This window comes from Oncorhynchus masou, chromosome 4 (genome assembly GCF_036934945.1).
Source record: "Oncorhynchus masou masou isolate Uvic2021 chromosome 4, UVic_Omas_1.1, whole genome shotgun sequence".
NCBI lineage: Eukaryota > Metazoa > Chordata > Actinopteri > Salmoniformes > Salmonidae > Oncorhynchus > Oncorhynchus masou.
Genome location: NC_088215.1, coordinates 9,182,580 through 9,207,379, shown reverse-complemented (window position 1 = coordinate 9,207,379; position 24,800 = coordinate 9,182,580). Strand labels below are relative to the sequence as shown.

General features: G+C 44.4%; 1 protein-coding gene across 7 annotated transcripts in view; it reads right to left on the bottom strand.

Annotated features, from left to right (window-relative positions):
• LOC135522894 (regulatory-associated protein of mTOR) overlaps window positions 1–24,800 on the bottom strand; it is a 211,878-nt gene that overhangs the window by 104,869 nt on the left and 82,209 nt on the right. For all 7 annotated transcript variants that reach the window (XM_064949578.1, XM_064949609.1, XM_064949587.1 and 4 more), the window contains exon 8: window positions 1,033–1,092. In XM_064949578.1, coding sequence (XP_064805650.1) covers window positions 1,033–1,092 — 60 coding nt within the window. The remainder of the gene's footprint in view (window positions 1–1,032; window positions 1,093–24,800) is intronic.

The following is a 24,800-nucleotide window of genomic DNA, read 5'->3' as shown; positions in this document are numbered from 1 at the left end:
TAGACATGATGCCAAAGGGAGAGAGAGAGAGAGAGAGAGAGAGGGAGAGCCATACAGTGAGCAAGAGAGAAGGAAGGGAGTACCTTATCCACCTGACGAGAGAGAGAGACACTTCTTGTATCCTCTCCTTCAAAACAGGGGATTGTTTGAAAGAGGAACGGGCTGCAGTTCGCCTGAGGTGCCTGAGTTATGGGGCACAGGAGAGGCAACTCTGGAGTTTGGAGCCAATCCTAAACACAGTTCCAGTGTTGGAGAGGTGTAGACTAGGCAGAGAGAGGAGTGAAACGTGACTATCTGGCGAGGGGCAGAGAGGAGTGAAACGTGACTATCAGCATCACACTGGGAAAAGAGTTCTACTAGATGAACTGTGAGCCCCTGACACACACACACACACACACACGTTCAGTGAGTCTGCACCATGACACCCTCAGCCTCTACTAGCCCTTAGCCAAACACACTAATTAACCTCTAGAGGAGGACTAGATTGTGTGTGTGTGTCCATTCTGGCCTGGTTAACACTGAGCACACCGAGGGAATCATGGCCATGTGCTGACTGAGTCACACAATTAGCTGCAGGGAAAGTCATGCTGGCGTTTACACGCCAGCATGTGTGTTTGGAGGGAAAGCGAGAACGTGCGCCTGAGTCAGACAAAGACTCGCCAAATCTGAAGTAGTGAAAAGTTTGTCTCTCCGGCTCTTGTTTAACTGTTATGTCAGCGTGTGAACGTCCTCTCTCTGTGTAGTTGGGATAGAGAAAGAGCTCCAGGTGCTGCAAGTTGCCTCCGACGTTCTCAAAACGAGTGGAATTGCATCTGTACGTCCTTTTATCTGGCACATTTGTATCACTCACAACAAGAACATACTCAAATCCATCCATAAAAAAATTAAAAAAACACAGATCTTTACAAAAGAAAAAAGGGCTTTAAAAATCAGTCCAAACTACACTACTCGCTGAAATAACAAAAGAAGCATAGCAATATAAAGTAAAGGAAGCAGAAATGAAAGCGGGAGAGTTGCCACAGCGGTACTTACTTCTCAATGAGGTCCAACGTCACTCCTGGCACCAGCTTGGCACTTTTCTGCATGCAAAACCTGGGGGCACAAACAGAGGTCCAGTCCAATCAGGGCAGCAAGAAAGCACTGAACGTTTGCATGGAAGCATTGCCGTGTCAACCACAACCACAAACGTTTGTGTTTTCACAGTGAAAAGAAATTTGATATCACAGAAACAACAAGTAACTTTCAATTGCATAGCATAAGGTCTTTGAACTAGAGGTTTAGGTGAGGGTCAGGTCACAAAGGGATACATGCAGGGTATATCCAGGTCTATTTAGACTATTTATCGGAATGGCCGATTAATTAGGGCCGACAATCGGAAATCAGTATTTTTGGACAATCTTTATTTAACTAGGCAAGTCAGTTAAGAACACATTCTTATTTTCAATGACGGCCTAGGAACAGTGGGTTAACTGCCTCGTTCGGGGGCAGAACGACAGATTTTCACCTCATCAGCTCGGGGGATTCAATCTTGCAACCTTACAGTTAACTAGTCCAACGCTCTAACCACCTGATTACATTGCACTCCACAAGGAGACTGCCTGTTACACGAATGCAGTAAGCCAAGGTAAGTTGCTAGCTAGCATTAAACTTATCTTATAAAAAAACAATCAATCATAATCACTAGTTAACTACACATGGTTGATATTACTAGTTTATCTAGCGTGTCCTGCGTTGCATATAATCGATGCGGTGCGTATTCGTGAAAAAGGACTGTCGTTGCTCCAATGTGTACCTAACCATAAACATCAATGCCTTTCTTAAAATCAATACACAGTAGTATATAGCTAAAAGAAAACCAGGTTAGCAGGTAATATTAACCAGGTGAAATTGTGTCACTTCTCTTGCGTTCATTGCACGCAGAGTCAGGGTATATGCAACAGTTTGGGCCGCCTAATTTACCAGGATTTTACGTAATTTTGACATAACATTGAAGGTGATGCAATGTAAGAGGAATATTTAAACTAATGGATGCCACACGTTAGATAAAATACAGAACGATTCCGTATTTCACTGAAAGAATAAACGTCTTGTTTTCGAGATGATACTTTCCGGATTTGACCATATTAATGACCAAAGGCTCGTATTTCTGTGTGTTATTATGTTATAATTAAGTCTATGCTTTGATAGAGCAGTCTGACTGAGCGGTGGCAGGCACCAGCAGGCTCGTAAGCATTCATTCAAACAGCACTTCGTGCGTTTTGCCAGTAGCCCGTTGCTGTGCTTCAATTATTGTGCTGTTTATGACTACAAGCCTATCAACTCCTGGGATTAGACAGGTGTAACCTATGTGAAATGGCTAGCTGGTTAGCGGGGTGCGCTAACAGCATTTCAAACATCACTCGCTCTGAGACTTGGGGTGGTTGTTCCCCTTGCTCTGCATGGGTAACGCTGCTTCGATGGTGGCTGTTGTCGACGTGTTCCTGGTTCGAGCCCAGGTAGGATCGAGGAGAGGGACGGAAGCTATACTGTTACACTGGTAATACTAAAGTGCCTATAAGAACATCCAATAGTCAAAGGTTAATGAAATACAAATGGTAGAGGGAAATAGTCCTATAATTCCTATAACTACAACCTAAAATGTCTTACCTGGGAATATTGAAGACTCATGTTAAAAGGAACAACCAGCTTTCATACATTCTCATGTTCTGAGCAAGGAATTTAAACAGTAGCTTTCTTACATGGAACATATTGCACTTTTACTTTCTTCTCCAACACTTTGTTTTTGCATTATTTAAACCAAATTGAACATGTTTCATTATTTATTTGAGGCTAAATTGATTTTATTGATGTATTATATTAAGTTAAAATAAGTGTTCATTCAGTATTGTTGTAATTGTCATTATTACAAAAAAATTAAGAACAATCGTCTGATTAATCGGTATCGGTGTTGAAAAATCATAATCGGTCGACCTCTAATTTAGACCGCACTGTGACTCCCACAGTGAAGAGGGTATCATCGTGCTTGGACCGGCCCGGCTGGTAGCAGGTCCAGTGCGTTCACAGCAGGGTGATGTTTAAAAGGTAGAGGAGAGGCACTATATAGCACTGCTGAGGCAGCAAATATAGCAGCTGGGTTGGGATCGCAGATGGGGCTTAGTCACTATTATCAAGGGGAACACAGGTGTGTGTCTGAGGTCGGGATTGTGTGTGTGTGTGTGTGTGTGTGTGTGTGTGTGTGTGTGTGTGTGTGTGTGTGTGTGTGTGTGTGTGTGTGTGTGTGCGTGAGTTGTGTGAGTGTGAACTCATGCGCGCACGTTACACAAATCCAACGTTTGAATTATGCAGAAACCTCGCCACCAGCTGTCCAGCCTACGTGTTCTCATCTGGACATTCAAGCACGTACACAGACCAGGGTCAAACTAACACCGTGTAACAGCTCCCCACAACAAACCTCAGGTGGCCATTACATTCAGATGGTGAGCTCGCGACACAGGTCTCCCACTGTGTGTGTGTTGTGGTAATGAACTTTTAGGACAGAGGTCAAAGTGGCACACGAGAGTCTCCTCAAATAGGACATGGAACATGAATAGAGACAAGGCCATATAGACAGAATGAGAGACAGAGACGGAGAGAGAGAAGGGACTTCTCGCCTGAAGTGTTCCCAAAGCACACATGAGGAGATGAGACTTTGATCCACAGCCATAACAAACAGAGAAGAGATGGAGAAGGGTGTCAGAGGACAAACTGTACTAGAGAGAAGTGTGGAGTGGAGATAACTTGTGGAGTGGTACTGGGGGTCCGTGTGAGTATGTCTGTGCGTACGTGCTTGAAGAGAGAACGAGAGAGCGAGGAAGAGTGTGTGTGGGGTCCAGTGCGCGACGGCTACCTCTCGGTGGGATCCCAAACTAGGTCGTAGAGGGGAGCGGAGTGTCTCGGTTAGTCCCCTCGGAGCCGACTGTCTGCTACAGCTCATTACATCCCCCAATCAGCTCTCCCCAGACTCCCTCTGTCTCCATCTTTCCCTCAGTGCGGCTCTACTTACATTCCCTTCTCCGTCCTTCGGTCTCTCGCTCCATCACATTCTCCTTCTGAATGTGTTCATGTCTCCCAACCCCAAATCCCTCAGTCTGTCCTCCACTCCCCCTCTCCATTTTACACGTCTCCCAACCCCAAGTCGTTATCATCAACTAAGTTTCCAATTCTCTATATGCTTTTATTTTTTCTATCTCTTCTGGCTTCCCGCTCCATCCTTTCCCTCTTCTGGCTTCCCGCTCCATCCTTTCCCTCTTCTGGCTTCCCGCTCCATCCTTTCCCTCTTCTGGCTTCCCGCTCCATCCTTTCCCTCTTCTGGCTTCCCGCTCCATCCTTTCCCTCTTCTGGCTTCCCGCTCCATCCTTTCCCTCTTCTGGCTTCCCGCTCCATCCTTTCCCTCTTCTGGCTTCCCGCACCATCCTTTCCCTCTTCTGGCTTCCCGCGCCATCCTTTCCCTCTTCTGGCTTCCCGCGCCATCCTTTCCCTCTTCTGGCTTCCCGCGCCATCCTTTCCCTCTTCTGGCTTCCCGCGCCATCCTTTCCCTCTTCTGGCTTCCCGCGCCATCCTTTCCCTCTTCTGGCTTCCCACGCCATTCTTTCCCTTGCTCCCCCTCATGATACACTACCTTTAGAAGCAATAATGAACAAAACCCTAATTAGCTGACTGTCGGCTCCTTGCTATTGCTGTATAATACACAGGTTATGTTCTGATCTGCTGCCCTAAGCTGTGGATTGCTCTTAATGTATGAGATCTAGAGGTTGACCGATTAATCGGTCGATCAGTTATCTGCCTTTTTGGACGCCGATTATGGCCGATTACATTGCAATTCACGAGGAGACTGTGGCAGGCTGAGCACCTGTTACGCGAGTGCAGCCACGGTAAGTTGCTAGTTAGCATGAAACTTCTTAGAAAAAAAACAATCAATCTTAATTAACATAATCACTAGTTAACTCCACATGGTTGATGATATTGCTAGTTTAACTAGCTTGTCCTGCGTTGCATATAATCAATGCAGTGCCTGTTAAATGTATCATTGAATCACAGCCTACTTCACCAAATGGGTGATGATTTAACAAGCGCATTCACGAAAAAAAGCACCAATGTAACTAACCATAAACTAGGGAACTATGCAGTTTTTTGTTTTTTGTACGTGTTATTTCTTACATTAGTACCCCAGGTCATCTTAGGTTTCATTACATACAGTCGAGAAGAAATACTGAATATAAGATCAGCGTCAACTCACCATCAGTACGACCAAGAATATGACCTGTGTTCTGCCTTTCAACCAGGACAACGGAATGGATCCCAGCCGGCGACCCAAAAAAACGACTCCGTAAAAGAGGGAACCGAGGCGGTCTTCTAGTCAGACTCCGGAGACGGGCACATCGTGCACCACTCCCGAGCATTCTTCTCGCCAATGTCCAGTCTCTTGACAACAAGGTTGATGAAATCCGAGCAAGGGTAGCATTCCAGAGGGACATCAAAGACTAACGTTCTTTGCTTCACGGAAACATAGCTCACTGGAGAGACGCTATCGGAGGCGGTGCAGCCAGTGGGTTTCTCCACGCATCTCGCCGACAGAAACAAACATCTTTCTGGTAAGAAGAGGGCGGGGGCGTATGCCTTATGGCTAACGAGACGTGGTGTGATCACAGAAACATACAGGAACTCAAATCCTTCTGTTCACCTGATTTAGAATTCCTCACAATCCAATGTCGACAGCATTATCTACCAAGAGAATTCTCTTCGATTATAATCACAGCCGTATATATTCCCCCCCAAGCAGACACATCGATGGCTCTGAACAAACTTTATTTGACTCTTTGCAAACTGGAATCCATACATCCTGAGGCTGCATTCATTGCAGCTGGGGATTTTAACAAGGCTAATCTGAAAACAAGACTCCCTAAATTGTATCAGCATATCGATTGCGCAACCAGGGCTGGCAAAACCTTGGATCATTGTTATTCTAACTTCCGCGACACATAAGGCCCTGCCCCGCCCTCCTTTCGGAAAAGCTGACCACGACTCCATTTTGCTGATCCCTGTCTACAGACAGAAACTAAAACAAGAAGCTCCCACGCTGAGGTCTGTCCAACGCTGGTCCGACCAAGCTGATTCCATCACGTGGACTGGGATATGTTTCGTATTGAGTCAGACAACAACATTGACGAATACGCTGATTCGGTGTGCGAGTTCATTAGAACGTACGTTGAGGATGTCGTTCCCATAGCAACAATTAAAACATTCCCTAACCAGAAACCGTGGATTGATGGCAGCATTCGCGTGAAACTGAAAGCGCGAAACACTGCTTTTAATCAGGGCAAGGTGACTGGTAACATGACCGAATACAAACAGTGCAGCTATTCCCTCCGCACGGCTATCAAACAAGCTAAGCGTCAGTATAGAGACAAAGTAGAATCTCAATTCAACGGCTCAGACACAAGGTATGTGGCAGGGTCTGCAGTCAATCACGGAATACAAAAAGAAAACCAGCCCCGTCACGGACCAGGATGTCTTGCTCCCAGGCAGACTAAATAACTTTTTTGCCCGCTTTGAGGACAATACTGTGCCACTGACACGGCCTGCAACGAAAACATGCGGACTCTCCTTTGCTGCAGCCGAGGTGAGTAAAACATTTAAACGTGTTAACCCTCGCAGGGATGCAGGGCAAGACGGCATCCCCAGCCACGCCCTCAGAGCATGCGCAGACCAGCTGGCTGGTGTGTTTACGGACATATTCAATCAATCCCTATACCAGTCTGCTGTTCCCACATGCTTCAAGAGGGCCACCATTGTTCCTGTTCCCAAGAAAGCTAAGGTAACTGAGCTAAACGACTACTTTGAGTGCTTTGAGAGACTAGTCAAGGACCATATCACCTCCACCCTACCTGACACCCAAGACCCACTCCAATTTGCTTACCGCCCAAATAGGTCCACAGACGATGCAATCTCAACCACACTGCACACTGCCCTAACCCATCTGGACAAGAGGAATACCTATGTGAGAATGCTGTTCATCGACTACAGCTCGGCATTTAACACCATAGTACCCTCCAAGCTCGTCATCAAGCTCGAGACCCTGGGTCTCGACCCCGCCCTGTGCAACTGGGTACTGGACTCCCTGACGGGCCGCCCCCAGAATCAATTGGCCAATTAATCGGTATCTGCATTTTGTGGTCCTCCAATAATTGGTATCGGCGTTGAAAATTCATAATCGGTCGATCTCTAATGAGATCTGCACTATTAGAGGCTAAATGGTTATTCATACAGAGAAACACAGTCCCAGTAGGTTCAGGGCTTACTTCTCAAGGATGTTCAAGGCATAACCTATCTTTATTCATTTCTATGGTTCGAGGGCAGAGCCGTATATGTATCATGTATATTATTGGATCTGGTTCAAGGCCCTCGGGTTGGAAGAAAATATATTTTATTTCAAAAGGTCTTTGCATTGCTATGGAATTTTGAAAATGCAGAGATGCATTCAGAACGGTAATGTGTTTTCGCACAGGGCCGTGAAGGTAGTCTGAGGTAGTTAAAGTGTTCTGAGGCATTATGAGGTTTTATGAGGAAAAACTCTTCTTCCTGCACCCATTACATTCCCGTTTAGGTCTGTTGAAACAAAGCTGAATGTACAGCACTACCGCAGGTTCATAGAACATGAGGTTAAGCAATGCTTTGCTTCCCCATTGTGATGTCACCACAGACAAGGACAAAGAGGAAAGAGTACAGTCCCATGAACTTTTCCCATATTGAGTCCACGCTCCAGAGATTGTACAGGAAGTGTGTGTGTGTTCCACCCTCCTCACTTGTTTCCTCCTTCCCCCTATAGGCTAAGGAGATGTGAGGACCGAGAATGAGTTGTTAGTTTTAAACGAGTGCAAAACATTGGTGTGTCAACAGATATCTAGGCAAATGAAAGGAATGTAAGACCAGATAATGCAGCTCCATGCTGACGCATTTTCATTCAGAATTGATCAGTGCATTGCCTTTTGAAGGTGTACCGTCATGCAAAGCATCATAGATAATGACAAGAAGATACTTGAGGTTGCTGGAAAGGCTGTCCAAGTTTTCAAGAGGGAAGCTAAGGTCTCACGTGCACACACACAAGCATGCACATTCGTGTGCTTTCTTTTTCTGTTATGTGTGTGTGCTTGCGTGAGTGTGAGACCTCGGCCTCCTCAGCTAACACACACAATGCCCAGGTGGTGGAGTTGGCGTGAGGAGAGTTCCAGGATATTCAGGCAATCACCTGTCAAGGTGTTGGCAGCAGAACCAGAGTCTTGTTTAAAGATTCAGCAGGAAGATGGTGCTTCTCAGCTCCTCATAGTCACATGGGGTCATGACTGGCTCCTAACCTTCTGATAAGCATGCTGAGTCCCTCAAGAATCACTATCCTCATTTCCTTTCCTTATTTAACCCTCCTTCTCCCCTATATTCCAACCTCCTCAGATCTTTCTCTTTCTTTTCCCCTCATTTCTCCACCCCTTCCTCCTCTCCTCCCTCATACCTTTCTCTTTCTTTTCATCCCCTCTTGTTCCATCCTTTCCTGTCTCCTCGCCATCTCTGCGCTTCTCCTTTCCCCCTCCATTGCCGTAGCCACCCTCTCTCTCAACATTGGGGAAAGCCCTTAAAGACAGTGCTCTATCAGTAATTATTTTCTGCTCTGGTGAGCAAGGTACCCCTCTTTCTGACTCCCACTCTTCCTATATTAGTTTATCTCTCATTCCACCGCCCTCTTTTTTCTCTTCCCTCTGTGCTTTATTTATTTTTTTAATTGCAGGTTTGGAAGCCGAGGTAAGCCATCACGTCTTAGTGAGCCTTTTCGTCTGTTTTTCTCACTGCTGTGCTGAATGCACTTAGCTAAGGAGAGAAGCACATGTCTCTTGTCTCAGCATGGAAGGGAGAGAGGTAGATCTACAGAAATAGAGAGGCAGATTTCAATGCAGTCTCGAGACAGGGCTGATAATGGATATTTCCAGTATTGGAAATCAGTTTTTGTTATGACCCATCCAATAGCTTTACTCTAAGACTATCAAATCCTTAAGCAATTTGGTACTTGGCTATATAAATATTATCTACCATTATTATTTCACCACTGACCTTTATTTCTACCAGATTAGTAGAGTAGTCAAACGAGCCAATTGGGAACAAAGGATTAGGTGGCCACGATAATATTAGATGTTGGGGTTGAAATTTAACCAAGACACAATACAAATAGCAAGAGAGATGTATAATGAAAGGGAAATGGAAAACCTACCACCGATACCTCAGTTTAAATGTCTAAACCGAAGAATGAAAATGGCAAAGAAATGTGAATTATATGCCTAACAAATGTCTTCCTTCCCCAATGGTATTATTGTACGCCAACGCATCGCAATCACTATAATGGATCCTTTGAGCATGAAAAGATAATTGACAAAGAGGAAACGTCTACTCTAGTCTCACTTTTTCTCAGAAACTGCGATTTGACTTACCCCATCAAGCTATACTACACCATTGATAGAAAAAAAATATGTTAGAGTGATGAGACTGCACGTTGTGTGTGCGTGAGAGACTTTGCAGAATTCTTGCCAGTACTTTCTTTTTGTACTAGAATTGTCACTGTCTGAACCCCAAACAGTGCCAAACACTAAGAGACATTCACATAAAAACAACACACCCAAATATCCATTCAAACTACAACACTACTACTTTAGCAGGAGATGGAAAAGGGTAAGCTGGGTATTGTAGTTCACAGAATAAGAGATCAAATAATGCAGTGGTCTTTCAGTACCGAACTCTTCCTGATTGGTAGCCCTTTCCCGTATTTGGGTATAAAAAAATGGCAGATTTTGTCATTGGTAAGCGCCTAAATTGGAATGCAGTGGCAGTACTGTAACATGCTATACAAGACGTCAGAGCCCAGGTTCTCCCCTTCACAATGCTGTATGGTATTCGAATGACAGCTGTTAGGAACTATGCAGGAATTGCACCGCCATCTCCTGGTTGCAATACTTCAAATGGTTCACCTAATTTCAGTTTACATCACAAAACAAGCATGTGTAGTGTAGAAAATCCTTGTACCACCTATAGACCACTGAAGTATATTTTCCATAACCAAAAATATTGTATTTTGTTTCAGTTGGTGTACAAAACCAAAAATAAAAGACAAAAATTAAACGTAAGAATGGGAAGCATAGAAAATTGAATTTAGCACTATTGGTTTTATTGTTTGAGAAAAATTACACTGCATCAGCCATGGCAAAATGCATAGAATTGCAGGAAATTTGCTTGGGAGAGAGGTGCAATATGTAGCTTAGATCATAGGGTCCAGTGAGTAGCTAGGCGAGCTGGAGACAAGTCGATTCAGACAGCTAGCGGGTCGGGGCTAGCAGGCTAGCAGATGGGCTTCCGGGGGACGTCACAACGATAGAGCCTGTTGAAACCCCCTCAGACGGTTACGTCGGCAGACCAGTCATGATGGATCGACGGGGCTCAGTGTCAGCAGTTAAAGGTTCCAGGCCAATTGGCAGAATAGGTATTGTAGCCCAAGAATCGGCTGATGGACCTCTTCGGGTAGCCGGGAGATGGGCCTAGCTCCAGGCTAACTGGTGCTTGCTTCGGGACAGAGACGTTAGCCTGGAGTAGACACTCGGATAGCAGCTAGCTAGCTGCAATGACCCGGTGTAAAGGTTCAGAGCTTGCTGAAGGAATCCGGAGATGTGGTAGATAAAAAGCAGTCCGATATGCTCTGGGTTGATATCGCCCTGTGCAGACTGGCAGGAACTGACCGGGCTGAGGCTGACTGATGTCCGAGTTAACTGTAATGACCGCTAGCAGTGGCTAACTGACTACTAGCTAGTAAGCTGGCTAGCTTCTGATGGGGGTTCTGGTTCCAAAGTGAAAAAATTACAGATCCAATCCACATTGGCTGAGGCAGACTGCAGGAGAGTATGTTCAGTCCGTAGATGGAAATTGAGATTTAAAATATATACGAAATATATACACGGGACAAGAAAACTGACGTCTGACTGCTACGCCATCTTGGATTATGTATCAATGTGATGAGGTGAGTAAATCTCTGAAGTATTTTATGATTTCACCTTTTCACCCTCTAGTAACCTTTGCAACAAAAATGCATGTCCTTCAGTACAACACAGAAAACATACTTTTAATGTTATTTTTTATAAAAGCTATATTAAATATGAACCGGATAACCTTTATAGGTCAAGGTAATTACACGTTATATAGGTGGCCAAGAAACTGCCTGTTAAATATGTTTATGTATAAAATCCGTCCTTCAGTATCAGCACAACAAAAGTTTCATGATATACCACTATGTCATCCGTTATGCTGAAGGACAGTAGCTTTCTTATCCCATGTTTTCACTAGTTTACAACATTTAATCATGCAATTCATATTTACTTGAATGAATACTGAGTATTATCATTTTAAACTATTTTATAGTATTTTAAGGTATTTCAAGGCACACTTTCTTTATACTGTAGATGCAGTTGTCTAATAAGGAGAGGGCTGCACGGCACAGACAAAAGATTAACACAGATCCAGTTGCTAGGAAGGAAAGACGAGCCAGAAGAAAAGCAAGGGATTGTTTTCATGGTTTCATGCTACTGTCAGCAACAGAATAGGATATAATAGGATATAAAGCTGGGTGGATAACAATTAACCTTAATATTACACTGTAGTTAATGTTTTATTGCACTGCAGTTAAGGTATAACTGATGGATTATATTAGTTAATATAATATTATACACAATTATGGATTAAAAATGGATTATTAATTATATTAGTTAATAGCTGGGGCACTTTATGAAAAATCGAGACAGAACACGTTTGAATTGAAGTAGTTTGATGGGCATTTTATGTAGCTATTTTGTGTAGGTATCTTGAAACTGCATTTGTGTACCTGTATTGAATAGAAATGTACCAGTTACAGTGTAACAATGCATAATTACAACATTAACTATCATGTAATAATCGTATAATAATGCAATTTAATGCAACGGAAAGTGTTTCCCACAGGCTAAAATTATAGTAAAGTATTACTCCCTGTTCACTTGTGACTGCACAGCCAGGCACGACTCCAACACCATCATTACATTTGCCGATGACACAACAGTGGTAGGCCTGATCACCGACAACCACGAGACAGCCTATAGGGAGGTCTTCAGAGACCTGGCCGTGTGGTGCCAGAACAACCTCTCCCTCAACATGATCAAGACAAAGAGATGATTGTGGACTACAGGAAAGGGAGGACCGAGCAAGCTCCCATTCTCGTCGACGGAGCTGCAGTGGAGCAGCTTGAGAGAATCAAGTTCCTTGGTGCTCACATCAACAAACTAACATGGTCCAAGCACACCAACTTCTAGGCCTCTGACCGCAAGGCACTAACAGAGGGTAGTGCGTACGACCCAGTGCAACACTGGGGCCAAGCTTCCTGCTATCCAGGACTTCTATACCAGGCGGTGCCAGAGGAAGGCCCTAAAAATGGTCAAAGACTCCAGCCACCCTAGTCATAGACTGTTCTCTCTGCTACAGCACGGCAAGCGGTCCAAGAGGTTTCTAAACAGATTCTACCCCCAAGCCATAAGACTCCTGAACACAGAGTCAAACGGCTACCCAGACTATTTGCATTGCATTGTTGGTTAGGGGCATGTAAATAAGCGTTTCACTGTATTCGGCACCTGTGAATAATAAAATTTGATTTGAATTGATTTGATTTGAAATAGTAACAAAACATGCTAAGAGAGAAAGGGAGAGGGAGTTGATTTGACTTTTAAACTTTGATTAAGTGTCATTGTATAGCCTACTATTAATAGACTACTAATAACATTTAATGGATGCGGATCCTATTCAGTGCCAGTGTTAAAACTATTGCATTTTCGTTTTTAGATATCAGAGAAGAAGCATGTCACTCCTGATCATCCACCGATCCATACGATGACACAATCTGATGCAGAAAAATATTGGGGGAAAAGTTGATTAAAATCAGAGGCACCGCTGTGAAAACAAATCTAATAAATTAATGTGGTGATTAACTTCACTACAGTATCAACTGTGCAAGTACAACATGAACCTGCACCTCCAGAGCTGGAGCAACCACCTGAGTCATTGACTCCAGAACTCAAACAATCCCTTGAGCCTCAATCTCAAACACTGGAGCAACCACTTGCTTCCTCCACTCCAGAAAAAGTGAAAACAGTATCAAAGCGTTGCAAGCGCCTGCAAAAGTAAAAACGATGTGATGTCATGATATTACTTTGAGAAAGATATCCAGGTGTTTCGTGATGACTTCAAGCAAACCTTTTTTTGCACAATGTTTATGGAATGTTTTTTAATTAAATGCTTTGTTGGAAATGTTCAATGCTGATTTAATCCTACGTTAATTAACTTGTACCTCATGTGTCAGTTAACCTATGCTGCATTGTAAAACCCCATGTTCTTTAAGTGTGTGGCATATGGGTAATTTCTCTCTCTCTAGTATGGAAGATATCTAAGTTCAGCTAGCCTACACATTTGAAACATCTTAATCTGTTTTTCACACAGTTTTATACCTTAAATTGCTAAAAAGAAAAATACTATTACTGCTACTAATAATAGGATCATTACTGTCATTGCTAAAGGAATCACATTTAATCAAAATTTGTGGGCCGTAGTGATGTGTCATTAAGGATAACAAAATATTGTCATACAGTATAACACCAGTATTTTATATTAAAATACAATTTCTTTTTTGTTGACTCAGAGAGACAAAAACAAATCTCAAAAGGATGAAGTGAAAGATATTTTCCTACATTTTAGATTTTTTTTCCCAGTGTAAGCCCGAGATGCATCAAATGTGGTATTAAAAATAAATAATTTACTTTTTTCTGGGTAGTTATATTTCTGCCATATATTTCTGATATATAACCTTGTGATTATGAAAAAAATAAATATCTTTTTTAAATACTTAGTGTTCTGCTGAATGACATTTTACTAGGGAACATTCATATGAATCACAATAAAAATGAATTGGCTTTATTATTGAATATAACTAATATAATTGCATAGGTGACATTCCAATGAACATAAAAAAGCCTTGAAGGGAATTGTAATTGTTGTTTTATATTTTTGCTACTTTGAAAAACGTAAGTCTGACCCATATAAACTCATTTTTTTTAAAGTTACCTTTTCAGTCTTTCAAAGATAATTCGTAAAAATCGAAATAACTTCACAGATCTTCATTGTAAAGGGTTTGAACACGGTTTCCCATGCTTGTTCAATGAACCGTAAACATTTAATGAACATGCACCTGTGGAACGGTCGTTAACACACTAACAGCTTACAGAAGGTAGGCAATTAAGGTCACAGTTATAAAAACTTAGTACACTAAACAGGCCTTTCTACTAACTCTGAAAAACACCAAAAGAAAGATGCCTAGGGTCCCTGCTCATTTGTGTCAACGTGCCTTAGGCATGCTGCAAGGAGGCATGAGGACTGCAGATGTGGCCAGGGCAATGAATTGCAATGTCCGTACTGTGGCAGACCACGTGTAACAACACCTGCACAGGATCGGTACATCCGAACATCACACCTGATGGAAAGACACAGGATGGCAACAACAACTGCCCGAGTTACATCAGGAACACACAATCCCTCCATTAGTTATCAGACTCTCTGCAATAGGCTGAGAGAGGCTGGACTGAGGGCTTGTAGGCCTGCTGTAAGGCAGACATCACCGGCAACAATGTCACCTATGGGCACAAGCCCACCGTCGCTGGACCAGACAGGACTGGCAAGTGCTCTTCACTGACGAGTCACGGTTTTGTCTCACCAGGGGTGATGGTTGGATTAGCATTCATCGTCGAAGGATTGAGCATAACACCGAGACCTGTACTCTTGGAAGCAGGGTCGATTTGAAGGTGGAGGGTCCGTCATGGTCTGGGGCGGTGTGTCACAGCATCATCGGACTGAGCTTGTTGTCATTGCAGGTAATCTCAACACTGTGCGTTACAGGAAAGACATCCTCCTCCCTCATGTGGTACACTTCCTGCAGGCTCATCCTGACATGACCCTCCAGCATGACAATGCCACCAGCCATACTGCTCGATCTGTGAGTGATTTCTTGCAAGACAGGAATGTCAGTGTTCTGCCATGGCCAGCGAAGAGCACGGATCTCAATTCCATTGAGCAGGTCTGTGACCTGTTGCGCCGGAGGGTGGGGGCTAGGGCCAATCCCCCCAGAAATGTCTCAATTTGCAGGTGCCTTGGTGAAATAGTGGGGTAACATCTCACAGCAAGAACTGGCAAATCTGGTGCAGTCCATGAGCAGAGATGCACTGCAGTACTTAATGCAGCTGGTGGCCACACCAGATACTGACTGTTTGATTTGATTTTGACCCCCCCCCCCCCCGTTCAGGGACTCATTAAATTTATGCTAGCCGCATGTCTGTGGAACTTGTTCAGTTTATTTCTCAGTTGTTGAATCTTATGTTCATACAAATACTTACACATTAAGTTTGCTGAAAATAAAAGCAGTTGACAGAGAGGATGTTTAAAATTATATATAAGGATCCCAATTTTGTTTAAAGGTTTTAATATTTAAAAGATCACACCCCTAATGACATCAAAACTGTATGTATTATCGTCCTCAACGTCTCATCTTTCAGAACACAGGTCCTCTCGAGGGACTTCTTCCATTAGACAGTGCATTCAGAAAGTATTCAGACCCCTTGACTTTTTCCACATTTGGTTACATTACAGCCTTGTTTTAAAATGGATTAAATTGATCAGGGGAAAAAAATAAAAATCTACACACTATCCATTATGACAAAGCAAAAATAGTTTTAGACATTTTGGGAATAAGAAATTGCTCTGACATGCCCTCTAGAGTGGAGAAGGTAAGAACGGCAAAAAAATATAACAAGGCTTCTGTCAAGGAAAAGTTTATTTAAATGTTTTATTTTAGAGGCATAAGAAATGTGACCATGTGTAAATGAAAATGCATTATGCAGGAAATTTGGAAATTGATTAAATTGTTGGAAGTAAATGCTGGAATTAAACAACTATGCAAATGGGCAAAAGCTGTGTGCATTAAGGAAATAGACTCCTTGCACAAAAATAAATATCTCTCTAAAAAGCGCCTGTCTTGTTCAGTGTTTTAAGCAAACAAACGGCCAGGATATTAATTGAAGTTCACGGTACGAGTCTTAGCATTTCTAGTACAAATTGACAAGTATTGGCAAGAACTTGGGAAAGGCCTCACACGGGCACACATGCAGACACATGCAGACAGGCATTTGTCGCTCGCATATGTTGTTTTTCTAAGGATGACGTATAGGCTAACGGGTACCTTGCTGCTGTTATTTTTCACTGTCTTTTTACTGTTGTTTTTATTTCTTTACTTACCCATTGTTCACCTAATACCTTTTTTGTACTGTTGGTTAGAGCCTGTAAGTAAGCATTTCACTGTTGTATTCGGCGCACGTGACAAATAAACCTTGATATTATTTGAAAAGGCAGTTTCTGATAAAAAAGTGAAAGACTGGAGAAATCATTTCCTTTCCTTTGTCAGCTATCTTTTCATGCTCTCGGGATCCATTATAGTGGGATGCATTGGCGTACAATAATACCACTGGGGAAGGACATTAATAGGCATGTCATACCAAAAAAGTAGCAATACTCTTTGGTTGTGACAATAAACTGAGGTCTGAGTCATCACCATACAGCTCTTGGTATTTGTTGCAAGTATATTGTGTCTTGGCTAAATTTCAAACCCAACATCTTATATTATCATGGCCACCTGATCCTTTGTTCCCAATTGGCTCACTTCGCCACAACTTATCTGGTAAAATAAAAAATGTATATAATATTTATATAGCCATGTACCAAATTGCTTAAGGATTTGATAGTCAGAGTAAAGCTATTGGATGGGTCATAACAAAGAATGATTTCCAATACTAGAAATATCCATTATCAGCCCGGTCTCGAGACTGCAGTGAAATCTGTCTCTTTCTCCCTTCCATGCTGAAAGAGGCATGTGCTTCTCTCCTTAGCTAATTGCATTCAGAGCCGCAGTGAGAAAAACAGACGAGAAAGCTAACTAAGACAGGCATACCTCTGCTTCCAAACCTGCATAAAACGCACAAAGGGAAGAGAATGAAAGATGGGGATGAGATAGTTAGTGCGAATATAGAGAGGGAGAGAGATTCCTTGCTCACCAGAGCAGAAAATCATTACTGATAGAGCACTGGCTTCAAGGGATTTCCCCGATGTTCAGATAGAGAGTGGCTATGGTAATGGAGGGGGAAAGGAGAAGAGCAGAGATGGTGAGAAAACAGGAAAGGATGGAACAAGAGGGGATAAAAAGAAAGGGAAAAGTATGAGGGAGGAAAGGGGAGAAGGAGAGAGGAAAGGAGGAAGGGGTGGAGAAATGAGGAAGGGAGAGGAAAGATGCGTGAGAAAGATCTGAGGAGGTTGGAATGAAGGGGAGAAGGAGGGTTAACTAAGGAAAGGAAATGAGGATAGTGATTCTTGAGGGACTCAACATGCTTATCGGATGGTTAGGAGCCAGTCGTGCCCTCGTGACTGTGAGGAGCTGAGAAGCACCATCTTCCTGTTGAATCTTTAAACAAGACTTCTGTTCTGCTGCCAACTCCTTGACAGGTGACTGCCTCAATCTCATACCATCTGGGGATGGTGTGTGTTTTCGCTAAGGAAGCTAAGTTCTCACACTCATGCAAACACACATAACAGAAAAAGAAAAGTGCACGCGTGTGCACGCTTTCGTGCATGCATGAGGGCGACCTTCGCTTCCCTCCTGAAAACTAAGCCTTTCCTCTCAACTCAAGTAGCTTCTTTTCATTATCTAGGATGTTGTGAGTGACAGTACACCTTCAAAAAGGCACCACACTGATCAATTCTGAATGAAAATGCGTCAGTAAACGAACTACTCATTCTCTCTGTCCTCACATCTCCTTAGTCAACAGGGGGGAAGGAGGAAACATGGGAGGGTATAACACACAGAGTATAATGTAAATGTAGCTGTTGTTCTTCTCTGTGGTGACTACAAAATGTGGGGACGTAAACTCACATTTCAATCAATCCAATGCATTTAGCGGGAACTGCTTCTCCAATGTCATGGTGACGTTGGCTAGCGAAGCACAGAAACACCTCATCGGGTCGAACGGTCGTCATGTGCTGAACTGCGCATGGCCAGGCTGTCAAATCCAAAGCACTCATTCGATTTGAAGTTGTTTTTGATGAAAACGGAAACCTGTCAGTTTGTCACTTTCACAGGGTTGTAGAAATAACATGTTCAACAACTTAAGACATCGGTTCGAATCTAGATTGTGCCTTTAGAGATCTAGAAAATAAACATAATTAAGAATCGTTGACTTACCCTACTTGGTCTGTTTCGCGAGCGTTCCCGGAAGTCTCACAATGTTGCGCCTCTGGGTTTCGAAACTCTGTGGCAAGGGTTATCCTTGGCTTTTCTACAGAAATGTTTTGTGATCGACTAGGAATTCCTTGTAGATCGACAAGTCGATCGTTTGGTGACAACAGCAATAGAATTGATAAAACGCGGAGTTGCATTCAAAACGGCAGTGCATTTTAGCCCAGGGTTTCCTCGGCAGTCTGAGAAAGTTCCAAAGTATTCTAAGGTACTCCAAGGTAGAGACTGATTTCTTCATCCCGCTACACCCAATATGATAGATGTAGTTGAAGTGAGCAGAGTAGGACAGACTTGCACTTTCTCTTGAGCAATGTTCATAGTCCACCATTTAGCAGTGAGAAGATTTTCAGACAGAAATATGGATGATCAATATTTATTTCTACGCAATGTTGTTAACTATAGCCTAATCATATTTAGGAAGTACATTTCCTTGGAAAGGTAACTGCCCCGTGCTTCTCCACCCATGCATAGGCTATTGCCTACTTTATTTCATTGGGACCACATCCACAGCTGACCTCGCAGGGATGGCTACTGAACTGGAAACAGCGAGAATGATGCGATCCAACACTTGCTACGTTTTGCAAAGAGGATAGAGCCTATACTACATGACCAAAAGTATATGGACACCTGCTCGTTGAACATGTCATTCCAAAATCATGGGCATTAATATGGAGTTGATCCCCCCCTTTGCTGCTATAACAGCCTCCACTCTACTGGGAAAGCTTTCCACTAGATGTTGGAGCATTAGTGAGGTCAATCACTGATGTTGGGTGATTAGGCCAGGCTCGCAGTATGCATTCCAATACATCCCAAAGGTGTTCGATGAGGTTGAGGTCAGGGCTCTGTTCAGGCCACCCAGTTTCTTCCACACCAATCTCAACAAACCATTTCTGTGCACATTTCTGAGGCATTGTCTGGCTGAAACAGGAAAGGGCATTCCCCAAACTGTTCGCACAAAGTTGGAAAGACTTAATCGTCTAAAATGTCATCGTATGCTGTAGTGTTAAGATTTCCCTTAACTGGAACTAAGGGGCCTAGACCGAAACATGAAAAAAAACAGCCCCAGACCATCGTTCCTTATCCACCAAACCTTACAGTTGGCATCCGTCAAAACCAGATTTGTCTGTCGGACTGCCAGATGGTGAAGCGTGATCAATCACCCCAGAGAATGCGTTTCCACTACTCCAGAATCCAATTGCGGCAAAATTTACACAACTCCAGCCAACACTTGGCATTGCGCATAGTAACCTTAGGCTTGTGTGTGGCTGCTCGGCCATGAAAAACCATTTCAAGAAGCTCCTGGCGAACAGTTCTTGTACTGATGTTGCTTCCAGGGGCAGTTTGGAACTCAGTAGTGGGTGTGCAACCGAGGACAGATTTTTACACGGTTCAGCACTCGATGGTCCCGTTCTGGAAGCTTTTGTGGCCTACCACTGTTGTTGCTCCTAGACGTTTCCACTTTACAATAACATGTACTTGCCGTTAACCAGGGCAGAAATTTGACAGACTGACTTGTTGGAAAGGTGACATCCTATAACTGTGCCACACAAAGGAGAAAGACAACCATTTCCAAATAATCTGCTGGACAACCAAAATAGTTTCATCCCAAAGTCGTCTGTCTGACCCCATGCTCCGGCTAGTGTCTCTGTTGAGACACGCGGGATACCCGGAGGACTTGCTGGATCCGACAGAGATCAATGCAGCTCTCTACTTTAAGGTACAGTGCCTTCTGAAAGTATTCACGCCCCTTGACTTTTTTGTTGGTACAGCCTGAATTTAAAAAAATGCATTAAATTAAGAGTTTGTCACTGGCCTAAACACAACACCCCATAACGCCAAAGTGGAATTATGTTTTTAGACATTTTTACAAATGAATAAATGAAGAGCTGAAATGTCAAAGTATTTGAAAGTATTTAACCCCTTTGCTATGGCCTAAATAAGCTCTGGAGTAAAGATGTGCTTAAAAAGTCACGTAAAAAGTTGCATGGACAGATTTTCTTTTTAATGACGACTTAATCTCTGTACCCCACACATACATTTGATTATCTGTAAGGTCCCTCAGTCGAGCAGGGAATCTAAATACAGATTCAACCATAGAGTCTTGGGAGGTTTTCCAAAGTCTCGCATAGAAGGGCACCTATTGGTAGATGGGTCAACATTTAAAAAAGCAGGCTCTGAATATCCCTTTGAGCATGGTGAAGTTATTAGTTCCACTTTGTATGGTGTTTCAATACACCCAGTCATTACAAAGATACAGGCATCCTTTCTAACTCAGTTGCCGGAGAGGAAGGAAACCGCTCAGGGATTTCACCATGAGGCCAGTGGTGACTTTAAGACAGTTGAATGGTTGTGATAGAATAAAACTGAGGACGGTTCAACAACATTGTAGTTACTCCACAATACCAACCTAAAAGACAGAGTGAAAAGGAGGTAGCCTGTATAGAAAAAAAATATTCCAAAACATGCATCCTGTTTGCAATAAGACACTAAAATTGCAAAAACACGTGTCAAAGAAATTCACTTTTCGTCCTGAATACAATTGTTGCGTTTGGGGCAAAAACACCACAACACATCACTGAGTACCACTTCTTCAGAATGTAGAGAGAAAGCATTTTCTTTTTCACGTTAAACCCTGCTCAAGCACGCACACACAAACGTGCATGCCTGTGTATATGTGCACGTTTGTGTGCCTGCCTCGGTGTGTGTGCACTTGCTTGCGTTTGTGCTTGCTTGTGTGAGTATGTCAGACCTTCCTTAGTGAAAAACACACGATGCCCAGGTGACGGGGTTGGCATGAGGAGTGTGGTCAGAAGGAGCAGCAGAAGAGGAGTGTTCTTTAAAGATTCAGCAGGAAGATGCAGCAACTCAGCTACAGTCACACGAGGCCATATGATGCTCCCAACCTTCTGATAAGCAAATGGTTATGGGAAGATTTCTCTCCCCGTTCTGCTGACGAGTATCTTTTTTCTCGCTCTCCGCTCATACAGCAGTATGAGGCTTAGTGCACTAAGTTGGTTTTTAAAAAAGCAGACATTTTATTCGTAGTTTTTTCATTGATCAAAAGGGTGCTGCAGCACCCTCAGCACCCCTACTTCCAGTGGCTGTGGATAAGCATGCGGACTCCATCAAGCATAACAATCCTCCTTTCCCCTTTCCTTATTTAACCCTGCTCTCTTCTCCCCCTTCTCCTTCCTCCACAGAACCTTCTTGTCCGCTTCTCTCGTCTCCACTACTTTCCTCTCCCCTTCCCGCCTTTCCTCTCTTCTTTCCTGCCTCATACCTTTCCCTTTCTTTTCATCCCCCCTTTTACACTCTTCTCTTCTCCCCCTCCATTAACAGGGAAATCAGTAATGATTTTCTTGCTCTGGTAAGCAAGGAAGCCCTCTCTCTGCATCTCTCCCTATGTTCATTCGCTCTCTCCCCCTTCCCTCTTTCATTCACTATCCTCTATGTAATTTCTGCAGGTTTGGAAGCAGAGGCCTTGACGTCCTGGTGAGCCTTTGTCTGTTTTTTTCCCCCACTCCTTTTCTCACTCCGGGCTGAATGCAATTGGCTAAGGAGAGAAGCACGCCTCTTTCAACATGGAGGGGAGACCGGGTGAGAGTGAGCGAGAGGCAGATTTCACTGCAGCCTCAAGGGCTGATAATAGATATTTCTAGAATTGGAAAACATCTGTTATGACCAATCCAATGACGTTTACTCTAAGACTATCACATCCTTAAGCAATTAGACTTGGCTATATAAATATTATCTACAGTTAAATTACTTCTTCACTAACCTTTATTTTTACCAGACCAGTTTAATGTTGACACTGGGAATTCCATGCTTATAAAACGTACTATTGTACACCAATGCATCCCACTATAATGGATCCTTTGAGCATGAAAAGAGTTGATACAGAAGAGGAAATGGCTACTCTAGTCTTTTTTAGTAGCCATTAGCCTATACCTCATCCTTTGATTGAAAAAACATGAGTGGCGCGTGTCTGTACGTCACGTGTGCACACCTGAGATCATCGGAGACCAATCTATTCCTGATTGTTAATCCAACAAAGTCCAGAAATTGCTGTTTTTAAAGTCATTCATATTAATGACACTACAGAGACCTCATTAAAGGTCAAAATAGGGCCCCCACAGGTCTCTGGTCTAAAGTACTCCACTATATAGGGACTATGATGCCATTTGGGACCCGGCGTAAGTCTTATATGTTGACCTTCAGTAACAATAGAATATCGAAATCCAGTGTGTTATTGACAAAAAATAATTGCTTTTTAAATGTCCTTTGAGTACATCTTGAAGTTTGCCCGTCCTCCTCACCCAACATATCTCAGCGTCATCAGTCAATGATATTTACAAAGGGCTCACAACCTGCTAAAGCATTTATGATGTTAGAATCTGGCAAACAGTGCTTTGCAAATACAATGTCTACTCTGAAATGCTTCACAAACTGGCATGACCTTGTCATTTCTAAGGAGTCAAATGGAGAACAGCAACTACCAGAAGTACAATTTCTATCAATCGGACATTGTGACAGCCATTTTGGATCGAGGAACTCCAATTTCATATGAGAATTTATCTTTCGGACAAGTTGGGCAGAAAGCTCAAATCATAGAGCAAAATTCCAGCGAGGCAAAAGCCAGGCGTTTTGGAATTGATCCAAAAACAAGTGCGAGAATGGCGAAGTCAAAATGTCAAGGTTCAGTGTTTGTCTGTGGATTAGACGAGGTCGAGACTGCTGGGTGGATCAGACGAGGTGAGGTCGAGACTGCTGGGTGGATCAGACGAGGTGAGGTCGAGACTGCTGGGTGGATCAGACGAGGTGAGGTCGAGACTGCTGGGTGGATCAGACGAGGTGAGGTCGAGACTGCAGGGTGGATCAGACGAGGTGAGGTCGAGACTGCAGGGTGGATCAGACGAGGTGAGGTCGAGACTGCAGGGTGGATCAGACGAGGGGAGGTCGAGACTGCAGGGTGGATCAGACGAGGGCGAGACTGCAGGGTGGATCAGACGAGGGCGAGACCGCAAGGGGGATCAGACGAGGGCGAGACCGCAAGGGGGATCAGACGAGGGCGAGACCGCAGGGTGGATCAGACGGGCGAGGCAGGGTGGATCGAGACCGACCGCAGGGTGGATCAGACGAGGGCGAGACCGCAGGGTGGATCAGACGAGGGCGAGACCGCAGGGTGGATCAGACGAGGGCGAGACCGCAGGGTGGATCAGACGAGGGCGAGACCGCAGGGTGGATCAGACGAGGGCGAGACCGCTGGGTGGATCAGACGAGGCGAGACCGCTGGGTGGATCAGACGAGGGCGAGACCGCTGGGTGGATCAGACGAGGCGAGACCGCTGGGTGGATCAGACGAGGGCGAGACCGCTGGGTGGATCAGACGAGGGCGACCGCTGGGTGGATCAGACGAGGGCGAGACCGCTGGGTGGATCAGACGAGGGCGAGACCGCTGGGTGGATCAGACGAGGGCGAGACCGCTGGGTGGATCAGACGAGGGCGAGACCGCTGGGTGGATCAGACGAGGGCGAGACCGCTGGGTGGATCAGACGAGGGCGAGACCGCTGGGTGGATCAGACGAGGGCGAGACCGCTGGGTGGATCAGACGAGGGCGAGACCGCTGGGTGGATCAGACGAGGGCGAGACCGCAGGGTGGATCAGACGAGGGCGAGACCGCTGGGTGGATCAGACGAGGGCGAGACCGCTGGGTGGATCAGACGAGGGCGAGACCGCTGGGTGGATCAGACGAGGCGAGACCGCTGGGTGGATCAGACGAGGGCGAGACCGCTGGGTGGATCAGACGAGGCGAGACCGCTGGGTGGATCAGACGAGGGCGAGACCGCTGGGTGGATCAGACGAGGGCGAGACCGCTGGGTGGATCAGACGAGGGCGAGACTGCAAGGTGGATCAGACGAGGGCGAGACTGCAAGGTGGATCAGACGAGGGCGAGACTGCAAGGTGGATCAGACGAGGGCGAGACTGCAAGGTGAGGGGAGGCGCTGGTTGTGTTCAGTGATGGAAGCCAATAAACGCCTGGGCTATTAATTGAAGTTGTATGGTATACCAGACATTCAACCTAACATGAAAGGGCCTGGCATACATGTTGCCACTCCTAGAGAGCTTTCATCCAGCAGTGTCCCTCCCCCACCCAAATGCAGAGGCCTCTTTCCCCCCCTGCTGCATGGCTTCCCTCTGTGCAGAGGTCACCACAGTCCAGTACCCCTTGGATATTAAAAATGACAAGGCACGGAAAGAGTACAAAGAAAAGGTTCTCATGGACAATCCAGAGACACTATTTGCTGACTGCTACAAAAATGGGAAAGTAAGCA